At 46.1% G+C, this 18713-nt stretch overlaps 1 protein-coding gene and 1 pseudogene across 1 annotated transcript in view; one reads left to right on the forward strand and one right to left on the reverse strand.

The window, feature by feature from the left end:
* Positions 1-12168: 12168 nt before the first annotated feature.
* Positions 12169-12285, reverse strand: LOC136659770 (5S ribosomal RNA; annotated as a pseudogene).
* A 1884-nt stretch (positions 12286-14169) lies between these two features.
* Positions 14170-18713, forward strand: part of PALM (paralemmin) — a 57084-nt gene continuing 52540 nt past the window's right edge. The window contains exon 1 of the mRNA XM_066635900.1: positions 14170-14409. Coding sequence (XP_066491997.1) covers positions 14405-14409 — 5 coding nt within the window. The 5' untranslated portion in view covers positions 14170-14404. The remainder of the gene's footprint in view (positions 14410-18713) is intronic.

Here is an 18713-nt window from a genome sequence, read left to right on the forward strand (position 1 = left end):
GGATCCTGGAACAGATCCCCAATGAATACCGAGGGTCCACTGTACTTACTTCTGAGTACATGTACATAGGCTTGTGCTGCTGGTGATGATACATTAATGCCCCAAGGCGTTCTGAGCAACACAGGCTCTTTGACAGGTGAAAAAGGTCCAGCTTTGTTATACACTGATTTTTTATACACGGATTTGACTCAACACGAATGGCCCCTGCAAATGAGAAGGAATGTGCTGATCCCTGGAGAAGGGGGGAAATGCACCCCTTTAAAAGTTTAAAAAACTGAACAGTCCTTTAACAATAGCCTCATTAATGAGGGGGGGAGCGAGCTGACAATCCATCAATCCTTCTCTCTCCAGCGAACTCTTCCCTTCCCCCTGAGCACCTGAAAGAAAGGTGATCACTTTGCATTGGTGAAGGGAGGTATTGAGTGAAATGCCTTTCTAAGTGCTTGGAGGAGGACTGATTGATGGATTGTCTTCTTAATGACTCTTATTTTACATCACAAAGGTCAGCAAGGCTGTTTTTAAATCACCAGAGCAAAGAAACTTTGTTTTTTAAATTGGTTTGCTATAGTGCCTTTTTTGCCATCCTCATGAGTGCTTGGAACTGAACCCACGCGAATAATGAGGCTCAACCTGTAACTTGAAAAATGTGTGCTCAGGAAGAGACCTAGAGCTTTCTGCAGAACTGACTCTCTTACCACTATGTTAGTCTGGCGATTATAATATCGACCTTTCAGGGTTGGTGTCAGGATTTGCCGCCTGTCCCTCCTGTGTAAGCATAGGAAGCTGCCTTTTATGGAGAAAGCCTGTTGGTCTATTGAGCAGCTGGGAGCAGCTCTCTAGGGTTTCAGAGAGGAATTTTTTTGTACCCTACTGGGAGATGCTATCAGGGATTGAACCTGAGGTCTTTTCCATACCAAGCAGGTGTGCTCCTTTTGAGTTCCTAAGCTTACTCTTAGACTTCTGAAGCCACCCCTTCCATCCATCCATCCATCCATCCATCCATCCATCCATCCATCCATCCATCCATCCATCCATCCATCCAGGAGAATTCTAGATCTGCCTTTCCCCAGGCAACAAGTGTGAGGCTCAAAGATTCAATCATACATAAAAATATAACTTGAAAACCAGTGGCCTAAAAACCACAGATTGAAATATAAAAGCACAAGGCAAAGAGCAGATTAAAAAAAGTCTAGCAGGCTCCCCAATATCCTTCAAGCATTTTGTAATGTGTAATTCAAGGGTTAAGGAAGACCTTTAAGTTCATAAATGGTCTGGGCACTGTAGTATCTGATCATACAACTCCTTTTACTCCTGACTCTATAAAGACTTACATTTACAGTCAGTTCTCTTTATATGCAAATTTGTTATAGGTAAATACGATTATCTGTGAGGGACTCTGTGGACTTCCTGAGGGTCTCTGCTGGATTCTTCTGATGGCAGGTAACCCTTTCCCCCTCCCCCATGTACTAACCCCATTGATCCCATAGGATCAACAGTTTGTTATCTGCAAATTCACTATCCACTAGGGCAAGGGTGTCAAACCTAAATCCTGTGTGCCAAATGTGCACCCTGGAAGCAATTTATCTGGAATTGATTAATGTGGAAGCAATTTATCTGGCCCTGATTATAATTGGGCTCTCCCAACTTGATAATTGGGCTCTTTCATATCTTAGGAATATGAACAAGATTTGCACATTTTCTCTGCTGTCATTTTCTCTCCAGTCATCCCTGATTTCCCCCTGAGGGCCAAGTTGTTTCCCATAATGGAAAGAGGAGTGATGTTATTACACCAGTGGAAACTTCTGCCTCATTGCATTGTGAAACTTCCCCTTCCTGGTAGCATCTGTGTGACGTCTTTCTGTACCTTTGCATTTCGGCAGTCTCTACTGCATTACTCTTCTCCTGATGGTATTCCAGGACGAGCCATATCAGTGCCCACCTAGATCCCATTCACACACACTAGCTCAGTGGGAGCCATCAAGTTCCTAGTAATATGATCAAGGTGTTGTGTGATGCCTACCCCCAGAATTGCACATAGACAAACCCCCAAATTTTAATAAATATTGGGATGCTTCAACCACAAAGATGTGAACTACCTGATGTAATGACTCCATTTAGGACTTTAGGACAGAGTGATCTTCACAGAGGCAGGGGGGCAGGAGTCCCCTCGTCCTTGTGATTAACATCAACTGCCCTTTAGAGGTTTTGGCATATGGAGAAAAGCCTCTCCAAAAGATCCTGATTGGTGGGTTGAATGATACAGAACCCCTGGTCTAAGCCACTGACAGCTTTAGAGGTGAGATTTCCATTTCCAACCAAAACTGTTCATGGAGATCCCTCCCCAGCATGATGTAATGTTGGGAATTCCTGAAGGCCCTGTTAAAATCTCTGGGATTATTTTGAGGAGCAGGAAGTTGATTTTAATTTCTGCACACTTTAGGCCAATCCTGGGGGGCCGACAGCCCTATTTCAAGACAACAACCAGCACCCTCAAACCTGCAGCTGGAAACAGATGTGGAGCTGATGAAGGTGGCATAAAATGGGAGTGACGAGCTCCATGGATGAGGGTCTCTCAGTGCGAACCTGTCAGCAGCATCTATGCCTGTTAAAATTTCTGAATACTTTTCAAGGGCAGCCTCATGTTGAGTATATTGCAGTCATCTAACCGAGATGCGACCAGGCTGAGGGTGATGGTGGCCATTCTGGTCAGTGGCCTCACTAGGGTGTGCGGGCCGCACTGGGTGATGCACATGGGGGTGTGTGTGTGACATCGCTATGGGTCAAAAAAATTTTAATCTTGATATTTTTGAATAATACCATTATGTTATATATCGTTCAATGTGTAATTTCATACAGAATATCTTTATCAAAAGTTATAGCCAAAACCCAACAGGAACCGGGTGATGGTGCATCACCTCACCCACTGCCTAGGGCATTTCTCTGCCCACTGCATGCAGGAGGTCCATCATGGGGGTGATGTGCTGGCCTCCTGCACCGGATGATGCAAACCCCAGTGATGCCGTTGATTCAGGTGCGAAATCAGAGCTTCTTAGGAGACTCCGTACAACAACTGGGACTAGCTGAGAACAATCCATGAAGAACAAGCCATGTAGGAAAACACTTCAGGGGAAGGACAGGTGTTAAGTGGCCCGGCCCTGAAATGTAGCAGGGCAAAGTGAGTCGCCTTAAGTGGTGAATTTGGAGGACAGAAAGATGTGGAGCCCTGCCTCCCTCCTGCTCGGTGACCTCTGCTGTGGCTGGCAGCACCACAAACCTCAGGGTGGCACTATGTAGCAGGCCCAATTTGAGAACCATCAGTGGTTCTCAAACTTTTAGCACTGGGACCCACTTTTTAAAATGACCATCTGTCAGGACTCAACGGAAGTGATGTCATGAGCGGAAGTGACATCATCAGTCAGAATTTTTTTCAACAATCCTAGGCTGCAATCCTACCATGCTTACCCAGGAGTCTCCTTTGAGCCCTATCATTGTTAAAAGCATATACATAGTAACCTGTTAAAAGTACAGGTCAGCAACCATTTCCCCAAATGCAGTCACATACCATGGTAGCATCAAGTCTAATATACGAAAAATAAAATATTGAAATGAATGGGGACCCACCTGAAATTGGCTCGCAACCCACCTAGTGGGTCCCGACCCACAGTTTGAGAAACACTGATCTAGACCACAGTCTCCAACCTAAAATTAAATCCCCAGTCATCCTTCTCTTTTTTGATTAATTAAAAAAAAGAAGAGGAATCCAGCAGGAATGCTGAGTAGGCAAAATAAAAGACCAATCAGAGTACCTATTTCCACTTTTTCTTGTGTGGGGGAAACATATAAGTATTTCACACAAAATTCAAATTTTGTTCCCATTTTCTTGGACTTCTGGGGCCTGGAGATAACTGTTACAGATTGCTTGCTTGTGCATTGGTGAATGTGTGGTTCGGCTTCAAGAAGGCATTAATTGCCTTAATTTTTCTTTTTCTTTTCTTTTTTCTGATTTGCCCCTCCTTTTCCCCTTCTTCATGAGAACTTGTGTCACATCCAGTTTCCTTATTTATTTTGTGTGTGTGCATGAGTGCGAGTGCTGTTCTTTGTGGTCACAGTTCAGGAATCGAGTCCGTTTTAGGGGACAACCCTCTTTATCCAATTTGTTCACCGACGAGGCAAGAAGGTCTAGTGAATGTATAGCTTTTAAGACCAAATTAATATATATTAAATGAACCGTGAAGGATGAGCCAGCAGACAGATTTGTGGAAAGTTGGAGCCTTTTTATTAAATTTTGGAACAGTAAATATCCGGATGGAATCCAGTCACTCTCTTTATTTCCTCCTCCCTAAATCTGATTAGGTATTAAAAGCCTCTCTGATTAGTAAATGTATCATCTTTATTGGTATCAGTGTAAGTAAAAGGCCTTGTTGGAATTGTGTTGAAGCTTTTGGCTTGTATACCTTGTGTAAGGGCTTCTTCACTCCTGACTGCAACCTGTTTTCCAAAACAAATCCCTTTTGTATCACATCTGCTTATTTAATGTAAGCTGTCTTTTTTATTTCTATTTGACATTTGCCTCAACAAGATGAAGGCAGGGTATACCTTTTTTCAGATTGTGAGCCCTTTTGGAACAGGGAGTCATTTAGTTATTTGATTTTCTCTGTAAACTGCTTTGTGAATTTGTGTGTGGGGGGTGTGTGGATATGTGTATGTTGTGTGTGTGGAAAAGCAGTGTATAAATATTCTTGATAATGTGGGTTTAAAAAAAATAAACCTCCAGATGTTTCTTTTTGTTCTTACTATTCATATATTTAGTATTTTGTTGATGCCAGCAGATTTGGTATACAGAGGTCTTCTCTTGTTCTCATTTCTAGGATGCTAACCTCCATTTCCATGAAAATGAGCATATCAGAGACACATTGCCAAGAGGAGTATGGCTGACTTGTCCACATGACCTACTGAGGGAATCCACTCTCCTGTCCTCTGCATTTCCATTCTTCTGCTGCACCTGTTCTCTTCCACTCAGTTCATGCCCGATCTCGTCTGATCTCGGAAGCTAAGCACGGTCAGGCCTGGTTAGTACTTGGATGGGAGACCGCCTGGAAATACCAGGTGCTGTAGGCTTATACCATATTCTTTCAAGACTGAAGGTTGCCAACCATTGTTGTTCAGTTCCCCTCCTCCTTTTCAGGTGCGTGGGGAGGAAGTAGGAGTAGGAATGGACAGGGGTCACTGGTGCATCATGGGGTAAAAGAAGGCTATAGTAGCATTTGAGATGGAAGGCACCACACACAAGGGTCACCCCCCCCCAAGACTCCGCACAAGGGTGTTAAAATGGCATTTGGTACCCTGCCTTTAATGCCAGAAAGTGCTGGGGTAACCCTAAGAAGGACCTCAGGTTCTCATGGTCCACACCTGTGGTGCAAATCCCTGATTTCCTCCCCTCCTTTTTGTCATTTTTTCCCACTTGCTTGGACCTTCCAATCAACTTAGAGGCTTCTGGGATACCTCAGCATTCTGAAGGGGCTTCTGAGATTTGGAGGCAGTTGCCGTCTTTATCTGCTTGTGGTATTGTTTCTTGCTTTGTCCTCCTTCTCCCAGCTGTCCAGTCAAAGAAGTTGGCTATGAGCCAGCTCGTTGGACCATGAAGCCAACCCAGTTTTCAAAAGCAAGGAATTCAAGGGACTCAGGTGACTCCCAAATAACCAATCCAACCAGTCAAACTTGATGAACGCCCACAGGTTATAAAAAGCAGAGTCACATGTGCATACACACTCACACACTCTGAATGTTTGCCCTGGTCCCACATCCAAGCATCAGGTGCAGTGACGATATAGATGGCTGTGGGTGTCAGGCTCAAGATCGTAGGGTAGGGAAATTACCCAGTAAGCCATGTTAGTGTTATGTTTTATTTTCAGGTTGAAATCATTACTTGCAATCAGGGTCCCTGGACAAATGGGGCTGCCAAGAATGTTAATCTAAACCAGGGGTGTCCAAAATTTTTGGCAGGAGGGCCACATCAGCTCTTTGACACTGTGTCAGGGGCCGGGGGGGGGGGATTAATTTACATATAAAATTTGAATAAATTTACATAAGTTTACATAAATGAATATATTAAAGATGAACTTATATGAATGAATGAAGGTCTTGTGATAGCTCAAGGCCTTGCACAAAGCAAGGTTGGTCTTTCCTTTGCTGCCACTGCTGCATCACAGGCGTGAACCAGCAAGCAGTGGAGGGAGCCCTCATCCCACAGCTCACACAAGAGGTCAAACAGTTGCCCTCATGCTGAGATCAGTTGCGTTGGGCCAGTGTGGGCTCCAACAAATCTCCAGAGGGCCAGAGGCTCATTGGAGACTGGGGGCTCCCTGAGGGCCACATTGAGAGGCTTCGAGGGCCGCAAGTGGCCCCAGGGCCGGGGTTTGGGCACCCCTGATCTAAACAGACAATCCACCTACTGCCCTTGTCCTGTTTGAAGTGCTCAGCCTAGCTAACCCTTCTTGTGTTGTTTGCTTGCAATGGCAAAGCATGGATTTCAGCGGACCACATCCTCGCATCCCTTTCTCTAATGCAATGCTACAGGAGCTGTGCAAGTTGGCCTCTAGGAAGGAGAGAGAAGCTGCTTGGGCTTGAGCTCCTCCAGGGAAGGGGAGAGTTTTAACTGTGACAAATTAATGAATGAAGAGGAATAAGCTGTTGTTGGGTGCAATGAGCCTCTGGGAGAAAACAGACTAAGCAAGAGCAGGCAAATCCTAGCAACTAAAGACAGCACACACATAGATCTCCCCCCACTCCTTCTATCTGCCTAGCAGGAAAATACAACTGCTCAGAAGCTTCCTTTTTATAGCTCACCCATTCACCAATCAGACGGGAGGAACTGCCTGCCAGATGATGTTACCAGCTGCGGCATGCTTACTCCTAAGTAAAGCCACTGATTTCTATAGGGCTTACTTCCAAGGAAGGTGTACATGTGACCCACTCGTTACCAATACTGCTCAGGGTGTAGGAATGGGCCTACGCATGCAGCCAAACCAGCATATTAAAGGATCTTAGGATTGGACAGAGTGCAGTTAGGGAGAATTTTTAGTGGAGACAAAAAGAGAGGGATCTAAAGAATTCAAATCACGGTACACAGAATCAGAACCACAGAACCCAACCACAGCACACCTGCAGACCTTTTGCAGAACATCAATATGCTGAGGCACACTGGTTGAAAGTTCTGCACTGGTTGAAAGCTGAGTTGCTTTGCTCATGTACCAGAGGAAGGCTCTGGATCAGCAACCCAGGAATATCTGAAGAAAGAAAAGGAAATGAGAGGGGCTGTTGGGCATGCATGCTCTAGTTCAACCATTTTCAACCACTGTGCCGTGGCACACTTGTGTGCCATGAGTGGTCCACAGCTGTGCCACAGGTATTTGGGGGAAGATCATTTATTAGTAGAGCCAATGGGGATGTGAGCCCCCCACTGGCATCATGGTGTGCCTTGTCAATTGTCAAAAAACTGATGGTGTGCCTTGACAATTTTATTGCCTTGTCAGTGTGCCACGAGATGAAAAAGGTTGAAAATCCCTGCTCTAGTTATACCACTGAGGGTGCAATCCTAACCAACTTGCCAGCACTGAGGTAAGGCAATGCAGCTCTGAAGTCAGGGAACAAACATTTCCTTACCTTGATGAGGCCTCTGTGACTGTCTCCCAACTGCAGGATGCAGCACATGCCTCCCATTGGCACAGCTGGGTCAGTACTGGAAAGCTGGTTAGGATTTGGCCTGAGTGTTTTCAGCTCATGTTGCTTTTAGCATTGTTCCACTGGTGTTGGGGGAAATATGGTACTTCATGAATGAACTAGCCTGGTTCTAGAAGGAGAAGAACAGAGAGGGAAGGGGGAATGAGGGTTGCAGAGGTTCCATAAGTAGAAGGCTAGACTTGGTGCTTCAAGGGAATGAGAAAGGAGAGAGTGGCAGGAAGAGCCAAGGGAACGGGAGGCAGAGAAGGAGGGAAAGAGGAGGAAGGACAGGCAAAGAGGCAGATGTTGCCTTCCTGGCTTCCTAGTTTTTGCCTGAATGCCTAATCCTAACTAATCCTGGGCTTGGCGTGCTGGCTCACCGTAAGGCACATATGCAGGCCCTACTGCCAGGTGCTGGTGGCAGCCCAGCACTGGCCGGAGCCGTGCTACCACCGGGCGGGCACCAACCTCCGCTGTTTGGCAGTCACGCAGACCGCTGCCAGCAGAGAGGTCAGCAGGGGTATGGGGAAAGGCGGGGAGGAGGCGTTCCGGGGAGGGGGGAGGCAGGTGGAGGGCAGGGAGAAGGAAAGCGTGGGGAGGAGGCATGCCCGGGAGGCGGGGGAGGGAGTGGGGAAGGAGGCAGAGAGGGAGCTGGGACCTTGCTCCACCGGATCCAAAGCCTCCACGTTGCGCTCACTGCCTGACACGGAGGCACTTGATTCACCGCCGACCTTTTTGTTGGTGGTGAATCGAATAGCCCCATTATGGCAGTACTCTCTTTACACGGGGGAAGGGGATAAAAGTCCCCTTCTCCTGAGGAGCCACCAGTGGCTGCCCCAAGCGGGTAGGATGCGGTGGCAGCCATTTTCGGCACCGCCACAGCCGCACACCGGGGGCAGCTCAGGATTGGGCTGCCCCTCTTCAGTGCTGATGCAGCCATGCCAATGGGGCTCATGCTGCATCCGATGGGCGGCAGTCACAGAGGTCTCCTCATAGTAAGGGAACATTTGTTCCCTTACCTCAGGGTTACATTGCAGCTGCCTTGGAGCTGGAACATTGGTTAGGATTGGGCTGTGAGAATGTGAGATTCTATAACATAGCGCGACAGTTTACTCCAACTGGAGGTTTTGTGATAGGATTCCAAATTGGGTCTCCCTGGTCAGATTTTTTATAGGGCTTTTCTCCACCCAGCTATTTTCAACATTTTTCTTGTCGCGGACTCGCAGCACACTGACCTCTATGGTCTTCTCTGTGGTCTCCACTTGTGATGTCACTTCTGGGAGACTGATTCAGGTTGTGCGGCAACTGTATAAAGAATTGTCTGTCCCTCTTCCTCCGCCTTCACCTCTGCCAATTTGTTACTACAGACAGTTGTCCTAGAATGAGCCGCAGAACCTGGAAGAGTTTTTCAGCTATTTTCAACTGCTGTGCCCCAAACTCTCACAGCATACCTGTGGAACTTTCACAGAACACCAATGTGTCAGAGCACACTGGCTGAAAATTGCCAGACCAAAAGGTAGTCACTTTTTTCTCAGTGGCTTGTTTGGGCCTCCCCTTCTCTTTCAAAATTGGATCTCAGGTGGGGTCTCATATTTACACTGTTGTTCTGAGAGCTGGGATCTCTGGTCTTTAAGGAGATAATTGGGCTGGTTGTTTTAGCAAAGGACCTGGATGCTGTACTTGTCTAGAATAAGGGCAGGACAAATTCAATCAAAGATTTGGCAGTGGAGATGGTTGGTTTGTGTCCATTGCTCTAGTTTGGTACCAACAGCCTTTGTCGTTGTCCCTGGGTATTCAGTGGTAGACTGTCTCTGACCATAGAGGTTCAATTTAGCTGTCAATAGACTTGTCCTCCATTAATTTGTCTGATCCTTATAAGAAGTGGTTTTTGTGTCAGACCAAAGCTTCATTTAGTCTGGCAGACTGTGAACACAACCATCTTCCCTTGTTATGTGTCCCCGCACAATAATAGATATTCAGAGGTAGATTGCCTTGGAAGATGGAGGTTCTGTTTTTAGCCCTCATGGTTAAGAACTACTGATTGACTTCTTTACTGTGAATTTGCTTATAACGGTGGTTCTCACACATTTAGCGCCGGGACCCACTTTTTAAAATGAGAATCTGTAGGACCTGCTGAAAGTGATGTCATGATATCATCAAGCAGGAAAATTTTTAACAATCCTAGGCTACAATCCTACCCGTACTTACCCAGGAGTAAGTCCCATTGACTATCATTGTTAAAAGAATATACATAGTAGCTTGTTAAAAGTACAGGTCTGTAACATTTCCCCAAGTGCAGTCACATACCTTGGTAGCATCAAGTCTAATATATGAAAAATAAAATATTGAAATGAATGGGGACCCACCTGAAATGGGCTTGTGACCCACTACTGGGTCCTGACCCACAGTTTGAGAAACACTGGTTTATAAGAATGTGCCCTGTGGATTCAGATCAAAAGGTCAACCTAATCAGCATCCTTTTTTCAATAAAAGGCAACCAGATGCCTCCAGGAAGTTGATTAGCAGTGAATGAACCCTCCCTTATTGTTTGAGTCCCTAGTAACTCTTCTGCGGTAGACTGTCCCTGAACTTGAAGGCTCCATTTAACTATCACTGCCAATAGTTGCTGGAGAAAGGTGCCAGCTTCCCCCAATATCTTATAGTTGAATATGATGGGCTGTATTGCTTATGCCACTCTTGTCATTTTTTCTATCCCTTAGAGGCTGTTTGGTGGAAGGAACTGCTGCTGTGTTGAGAAATGAAATTGTTCTTGGCACTTCAATCGTCACCTGATTTCTCCATCCCTTCCTTCCCCTGTTGCTTGTTTTTCTGCAGCAGACTAGGCCGGGGTGCTCATAAAAGAGATTTAGCATCTCCAAACTGCACAGCTTTGTCCCAGATGTCTCTGCCTGGCCTCGCATCATTGCCAGCTTACGGGGATGGGATATACTTGATCTCCTTCCAAGCAGTGTTGGAACTACTGGTGCTTTTTGCATCAGAAACTAGATCAAGAATCACATTCACTCACCCCCCACCCACAACTGTGTTTACTTCAAGCAAAACCAGAAAGATCTAGTTCAGCAGTTCTCAAACTGTCGGTCATGACCCACAAGTGGGACCCAATTTTTGGTGGATTGCAGGGCCGATGCTACCCAGGAGCCCACAAGGCATTCTGGGCCACACCACACCGCAGAATGCCTTGTGGCTTCCAGGTAGTGCCGGCGCGCGACCTACTTCATTGGCTGTGTCATGCATCAGAATGTTTTATGGCCTTGCATTCTGTGGCATGACCCTGAAGCCACAAGAAAGCTTGCAGAGTGACTTGTTTCTGTCCATGCCTTCTCTATGGCATTCACCATGGTTGGATATCTGGGTTCAAATCCTCCTCCACAGCCTCAAAGTTTACTGGATGATCTCGGGATAGTCATGCTGTCTCAGCCAGACCTATAACCTGAAGCAAAAAAGGACTGAAATCTTATCAGTGCCTGGATGGGAGACCATCCAGAAATCCCATATACCTTGTTTTGAGCTCCATGGATGAAAAGTTGGACAAAGTTGTTGTGAGGACAAAATGGAATAAAGCCTTGTATGATATTTTGAACAAGAAACAACATTCTTGGTCCATGGATATTTGGAGTGAACAAGTGGTGGTCTTGGCCACTGTGCCACCCCAGAGCAAGCCAGGAAGTGCATGCCCAGCCTTCTAAGGCCTCTGGGAGCCTTCAAATGCCACTTCTGGTTCCCTGAAAATATTGTAAAGCCCTCTGGTGGTCTTAGGAGTGTCAAACATAAGGCCTGCTGGCTGGATGTGGCCCCCAGAAACTCTTTATTCAGCCCTTGGGCTCTCCCAGCACCCCCTGCTCTTAGCTGCTGAGCTGTGCTAAGGTGTCACTGCTAAAAAGGCTGCCCACATGAAAATTGGGCTCTCCCATATTTTGAAAATATGATCAAAATTTGCATATTTTCTCTTCTGTGGTTTGCAACTAACGAGTTCCTAAGTTAGGAAAAAGTGCTGTTTTCTGGTCATGACCTGCTTCATGACATCACTTCTGGTCCTCAGCAGGCATCGTGAATGCTGTTTGGCCCTCTGTATAAAACAGTGACACCCCTGCCTAAGAAGTCTTTCTGAGGGTCAGGGAGGCTGCACACAGCCTCCCCAGCTCTCAAAATGCCTTTGGGCAGGGAGACAGCGGGTACGGGCAGCCCTCGGGCAGCACAGCGGTTTCACCCCCCAGCTGTGTCACCTGGGAGCTCTTGCACCTGTGGACCACCCCCCAGTACACCACTGGAGTGGATTTTCTGTAGTAGCTTCAGGATTGGGAAAAGAAAGTTCTGCTTTATGTAGTGCTTATTTGATTGTCAGAACTCCCAGTCAAAAAAATGTGGTAATGGTTGCTAGCTTGGTTTAAATTTGGTTGGCAACCTTCAGTCTCGAAAGACTATGGTATAAGCCTACAGCACCTGGTATTCTCAGGCGGTCTCCCATCCAAGTACTAACCAGGCCTGACCCTGCTTAGCTTCCGAGATCAGACGAGGTTGGGCTTGTGCAGGGTAACAGTTGCTAGCTTGGATAGTTTCAAAATAAATAAATAAATTTCCAGCCAACAGTCTGCAAAAGGAAGATGCTTTCCAACATCAAATGCAACAATCACAGGAAGGTTGATCTAATTATACAAGTAAATAGTCACATCAAATGTCTTTAAAACGATAATAATCTGTATACTTACAAACATACAATTAAATCTAAATTAAACCTGCCATGTTGAATTATAGTTTCCATATGCTTCATTATCATATGAAAGACAAGTGATTAGATTGCATTTGTTTATATAATCAGGTCATTTAAAAAGAAAAGAAAAGGCAAAATCATGAAATGGAACTTAGATGTTCAGGGGCAACCTATCTGATTAGCAGATGCTGGAGGCAAGCAACAGGAGAGGGCTGCTGCCTTCGTGTCCTGCTTGCGGGCTTTCCAGAAGCATCTTTTTGGCCACTATTGGAAACAGGATTGCAATGTTAGATTTAAATTGCACCCAGGGCAAAGGTGTGACTAGAATCTTTGTGACAGATATAAGTCATTTCTTTTATGGTTCTTTATTTAATTATCTCTGTGCGGCATAATATATATCACAACCTACGCATGAAATCTACAATACAATAAGGTAATCTGTGCTACAGTACTAATTCTTTTTATTAATGTTCCTTTTGTAAATACATAATTTTTTTCCCTGCTGGTGTAGTACTCTTCTTCAGCAATTAATTTACTTTGTTGTCTTTCTGGCTTTGTACATTTGCCCTTTTTTCTCATGACAGATGTACAAAGCACTCTGTATGTGCTTGGAAGCACTCTGTCCTTAGACACTAACAGTCCAGTCCTAAATAAATCCCTACATGGAGATGCAGCAGCATCCTGCGAGGGGGGTGTTGGTTGCTGGAGGTCTCTTCGGTATAAAGAGACATTCGTCCCCTTGCCCCTTGGTCAGCCCCAGCAGCTGCAATGGATCAACTTGGACCTGTGCTAGCGATATAGTTGGTGCATGTCTGTGTTGATCCATTCAGGAGAATCAGGCCCAGGAAGGGGTTTGGATATAGAGTACACTAGTGCTGCCAATTCCACCCTTCTCCTAGACCCAATCCACCCAATCCTTCCCAACCCGTTCTGCCCTCTCTGTTCCTCCCCACTCTCCCCCCACCCCTGCACTGGACATACCTGGACTGGAGGGCCTCCAGACGACCGCTGGTGCGCACGGGAAGGCTCCGGCCTTTACAAAAGCACTTTATGTCGCTTTTGTGACTGCGCACACTGGTGGAATGTGTGTTACACTGTTGTAGCAGTTGAATAGAATTGGGCTGTAAAAGACAAAGCTCAGAGGCATTATTCCAAAATTGGCAGCATCTTCTCTTTATTTTTTTTTTCCACCAAAAAAGCACACACAGAAACAACTAATGATTTCTAGGTCCCTGACCATCCTCTGGGAACTGAATACTGAACTCTGTCATTCCAGGAACCCCAGAATGAGATGTGCAAACTGGTTTTCACAACCTGATCACGTCCCACGAGACACCAGGATCGCCCTCCAAACATCTGGAATGTGACCGGACTTGCTCTGATACGAAAGCTACATGGTTGTGCGTTTCATTGGCCTTGACATCGGCGACATTCCCACAGTGCAGGTGTACTCAGGCAGAAGTGATGCTCGCCAGCGATAGCACATCATCCCTTGTTGAGCGCCGCTTCCTGACACCAAGACGGTCTCTGTTGCTTCCTCTGGGTTGGGCAAAAAGGACAGCAATAATGCCTGATGACCAGCAGAAGGTGCTCTTGCAATACTGGAGAAAGAGAGCCCAGGGAATGGGGGGGGATCACTCACACCACACTCACATCCACCCCACACTCATACATAACAACCAAGCCTTCACATCCTCAGCTCACACAATCCATCAGCTCGAGATAATAACAAACAACGGATGGGATGTTGAGCCCTGAGCTGCCACCACCTTTTCTGACGGCCTCTGAAAAGCATAGCTCTTGAAGAGGAGAAGGAAAAGGAGGAGGAGGAGGAAGAGGAAAAAGAGAGAAGAAGATTAAGCCAGCCAAACCTGCTTCCCCCCCTCCCTTCCCTTGCACCTTGCAAGATTGCCAGACTGTAGGGAGAACCAAGGAAAGCATTGGAGAGTCTGGAAAATGGAGTAAGTACCTGATTCTCTCTCTCGACTCCCATTCCACATTCACTCTGGTGCATCCTTGTGTCTGGATGGTCATTCCATTTCCTGCCTTGTCGCATCTTTTTGCAGGCGACTCAGTGTCTCTATTTTTGGGTATGTCTTTGGGCTTGGGCAGGGGGCATTCAAGATGAGCTGTCATCTTATCTCTCTCCCCACCCTGGAGAAGCCTGCACTTTGCATCTCCCACATTAGATCTCAAAGATGGTGATTTTTGGTTAACACCTGAAAAAATGCCAGAGGGGTCTGTGGTTCCCTGATGAGTGGGGGAAAGATGGTGAGGAGGGTTTATTGGGTTTCTCTTCTTGGTGTGTGGGCGATGCATCTCTCTCGCTCTCTCTTTTTTTACCTGTTGTTGCAATACAAGCTTTGTTTTTTACGTGATACTGCGTGACTGTCTCCACCCATCCTCCCATTCCCCCCCTCCTTTAGTCTGGATACCTTGCAGTGACTCAGGCAAATCTTGGTCTCCCTGAAGTGTGACTTTACATGGCTTATCTCCCTCCACCTTCCTCCAATCCAACACCGATGTTATTTATTCCAGGATTGCACCAGTGAGCATGAAAGGGGACCATCTTCTGTACCTGAACCTTCCTTCTCGGAGGCCCTTGGTTTCATTCTTCTTAGTTTGTCTATCCTTGGCTTGGCGCTGTTGAGATTTTTGAGCAAAACAAAAAAATCAAATGTCCTGCTGCCGTAGCCTCAGGCCAAAATAGATTTTGGAAGGATGTGTGCTGCTAGAAGCATTAAACAGGCATCGAATTCAGGTCCAGATGAATGTTAAGCCTTCTGACTTGGGGCCCTCTCTGGGATGCCCACATGGTCTTAGGAATGGTCTTCCATGTTCCATTTAATTTTAATAAGTAGGACCCCCTGACCCCCAAGCAGACTTTTGCCAGGTTGTCCCCCAGGTGGAGTCCCTGTTAACATCTTTGTATACACGAAAGTGTCCTTTTCATGTCTCTTGCAGAGCCCCCAAGTTGGAAGTCCACCCCAAGTGCCCCTTAGTCTGGGTTGAAACCTTGCCGAAAGTGTTAGCCACAAACAAAACAAAGGGGAGGTGTCGAATGCTACAATCACATTTGACACCTAGTCATCCACCCCCTCCAACAGGGCACTAAGATTGTGCTTCCTCCAACAGCCTCCACTAGGAATAGCTGGCGCCGGGCAGAATCTCCCAGAAGGGCTGCCTGACAGAGTTCTCTTCACAACAGCCTGTGCCAGCTAGCAGCTTTTAATTTCAGCCAGGAGTGGCTTTCCAGCACACACACACACACCCAGAAGCTGCAGCAATTCTGTATTTCGACATTCTGCACCTGACCCTTCCCCCTCAAGATGTTGAAGTGTTGGAGAACGTTCTGTGCCATCCTTGCTGTGCCTCCTGGGGCTTAGTTTTGGGGTCCATTTTGATTGCCCTCCACTCTTGGAAAATATGCAACACGGGGATAACAACCCAGTTGCATTGATATATGCTCGCTGTGCAGTGAATCCCTGCGTAACCATAATCTCGAACTCGAGACCTGGATGTCAGATGTCTGGGTTCAAGTTCCTCCTCTACTATAGGCTTGTTTGGTGGCCTTAAGGACTTCCAGTCAGCCGAATGGGAATGAAGATGAGTAGATGTCTAAAGGTTAAGTAGGGATTATAAATGGTAAAACCAAATGGAAATGGAAATGAATGTAAATTCATAGGTGTACATTTTGTGTACAATAATTCATGCACACATGGGACCTAACTGTGAGGGTGTTGCTGAGTGAAGAGCTCAGGAAGGTTCCGTCAGCCTGATACAGAGTCTTCCAGGCATTCGCTACAGAGACTTTAAAGACTGTAGCTTGGTTTTAATTCTGGGTTTAATCTTTTGCGGCATTGATCTGATTTCGGAGGACCGCTTGAGCAGAGTTGTTCATTCCATGGTAAATCTGGGTGTTACATGCTTTATTTAAATCTCATTTGTTAGGGATAGCCGTTGTTAAGTGCCCTGAAAGTTTATCCCCATCTGGCTTTGATTCTGCCAATAGATACGTAGTCAGAGCACCTTGTCCAGTTCTGCTCCTTCTGTTCTCGAGAACATTTATTCCATTTATACAGAGTGGAACGCGTATTGTATTTCTATATCATGCTGTCACTTTGTATGGACCTGACATTGCAGTGAATGGCAGACAGTCTCTGCCTGGAGGAGTTTACAATCTGAATTTTAATAGAAAGGAGTGCAAAACTCGCTGACGAGGTTAGTCCCCACAGAAGGAATATAGTCACATTGCTTTGCTGTGGTGTTTTGACTCCACTCTTTTGTGAATTCAAAACAGAATTTAAACTCTCTCTCTCTCTCTCTCTCTCTCTCTCTCTCTCTCTCTCTCTCTCTCTCTCTCTCTCTCTCTCTGTACATAACTGCTCTCCTTCAGGGAGCAGTTAATTGTTATATCTTGCTAATGTTATTTATCCCATGGTCAGGTCTCCTACCAGTCCCAGCATTAAAAGAACCTGCATTCATTATTCAGCGGAATCTCCTTGGCATGTGCGTTTTTACACGTATGTCCTCCCCATTTCCCAATGCAAGCAGTGCTTGTACCCATGACATACTCTTTCATGAGGAAATGTAAGAACATAAGAAGAGCGCTGCTGGATCAGGCCAAGGGCCCATCTAGTCCAGCTTCCTGTATCTCACAGTGGTCCACCAAATGCCCCAGGGAGCACATAAGACAACAGACACAACCTGTGTCCTGGTGCCCTCCCCTGCATCTGGTAATCAGAGGCAGCTTGCCTCTAAAAGCTTACACATACCTACTATGACTTGTAACCTGTAATGACCCGTAATGAACTTTTCCTCCAGAAATTTGTCCAATCCCCTCTTAAAGGCATCCAGGCAAGATGCTATCACTACATCCTGTGGCAAGGAGTTCCACAAACTAATTACACGCTGGGTAAAGAAATATTTTCTTCTGTCTGTCCTAATTCTCCCAACACTCAGCTTTCGTGGATGTCCCCTGGTTCTGGTGTTATGTGAGAGTGAAAAGAGCATCTCTCTATCCACTCTGTCCATCCCCTGCTTGATTTTGTATGTCTCAATCATGTCCCCCCTCAGGTGCCTCTTTTCTAGACTGGAGAGGCCCAAAATGCTGTAGCCTTTCCTCGTAGGGAAGGTGCCCCAACCCAGTAATAATTTTGGTTGCTCTCTTTTGCACCTTTTCCATCTCCACTATATCCTTTTTGAGATGCGGCGACCAGAACTGGATACAATATTCCAGGTGCCAATAAAGGTGGAATGAAAAAAGAAAAAAAATTCCAAGTGTGACTTTAGCATTGATTTGTACAACAACATTACAATATTAGCTGTCTTATTCTCAATGCCTTTCCTAATGATCCCAAGCATGGAATTAGCCCTTTTCACTGCCGCCGCACATTGGGTCGACACTTGCATCGAGCTGTCCACCACCACCCCAAGTTCTCTCTCGCAATGTGTCTCAGACAGCTCAGAACCCATTAGCCAATGTAAAGTTTTGATTCTTTGCCCCAATGTGCATGGCTTTACACTTACATTGAAATGCATCTGCCATTTTGCTGCCCAGTCTCCCAGTTTGGGCACCTGTTTGGTGCACAAGTTGGGCACCAATTTGGTGTACCTGAAGTGCCGGGCTGGTCCATCCATGAGGCCAACTGCAGTGGTTTTCTCAGGCAGTAGATTGGGGGAGAGTGCCCATCACCAACCTGCCTGCACTTTTTCTCTCTCCCTAATTTGGAAAAGGAAGAGGGAAATAGGAAATGTGGTGGCGAAGAGAGCTGAAACACTGGAGCATGGGAGAAGAAAAGGCTGGCACATCATCAAGTAAGGGGTGCAGCATTTGGCAGGCCGCCTCAGGCACCAAGCAGTCTTGTGCCTGCCCTGGGTTGTGAATGTTGTCAAAAGCATCTGCAGGGATAGCATGCATGAGTGCATGTTTCTATACCTCACAACTGAACTTCCATGTAGAAGTAAATGTCATTTACCGTCATGGCTTAATCTGAGTGCTGGAATGCAACTCTGGAATATGGAAACTAGGAAGAAACTGAGCTTGTACATCAAAGCATAACTACTTCCAAATTGCAGCATGCTTGCAAATTAAAATGGGCTTTGCTAAACCTGAGTTGCCACACCAGTTCATGGGCTTTGCTAAACCTGAGTAGCCCAGCAGTTTAGCAAATCTCATCTGCTTTCAGGGTTCATCAAGCTGCTGGATAAAATAACTTGAGTCATTTGCTCAAACTTGAACTCAATATAAGTTTCTTTGGTAAAT

This window comes from Tiliqua scincoides, chromosome 8 (genome assembly GCF_035046505.1).
Source record: "Tiliqua scincoides isolate rTilSci1 chromosome 8, rTilSci1.hap2, whole genome shotgun sequence".
NCBI classification, from domain to species: Eukaryota; Metazoa; Chordata; class Lepidosauria; order Squamata; family Scincidae; genus Tiliqua; species Tiliqua scincoides.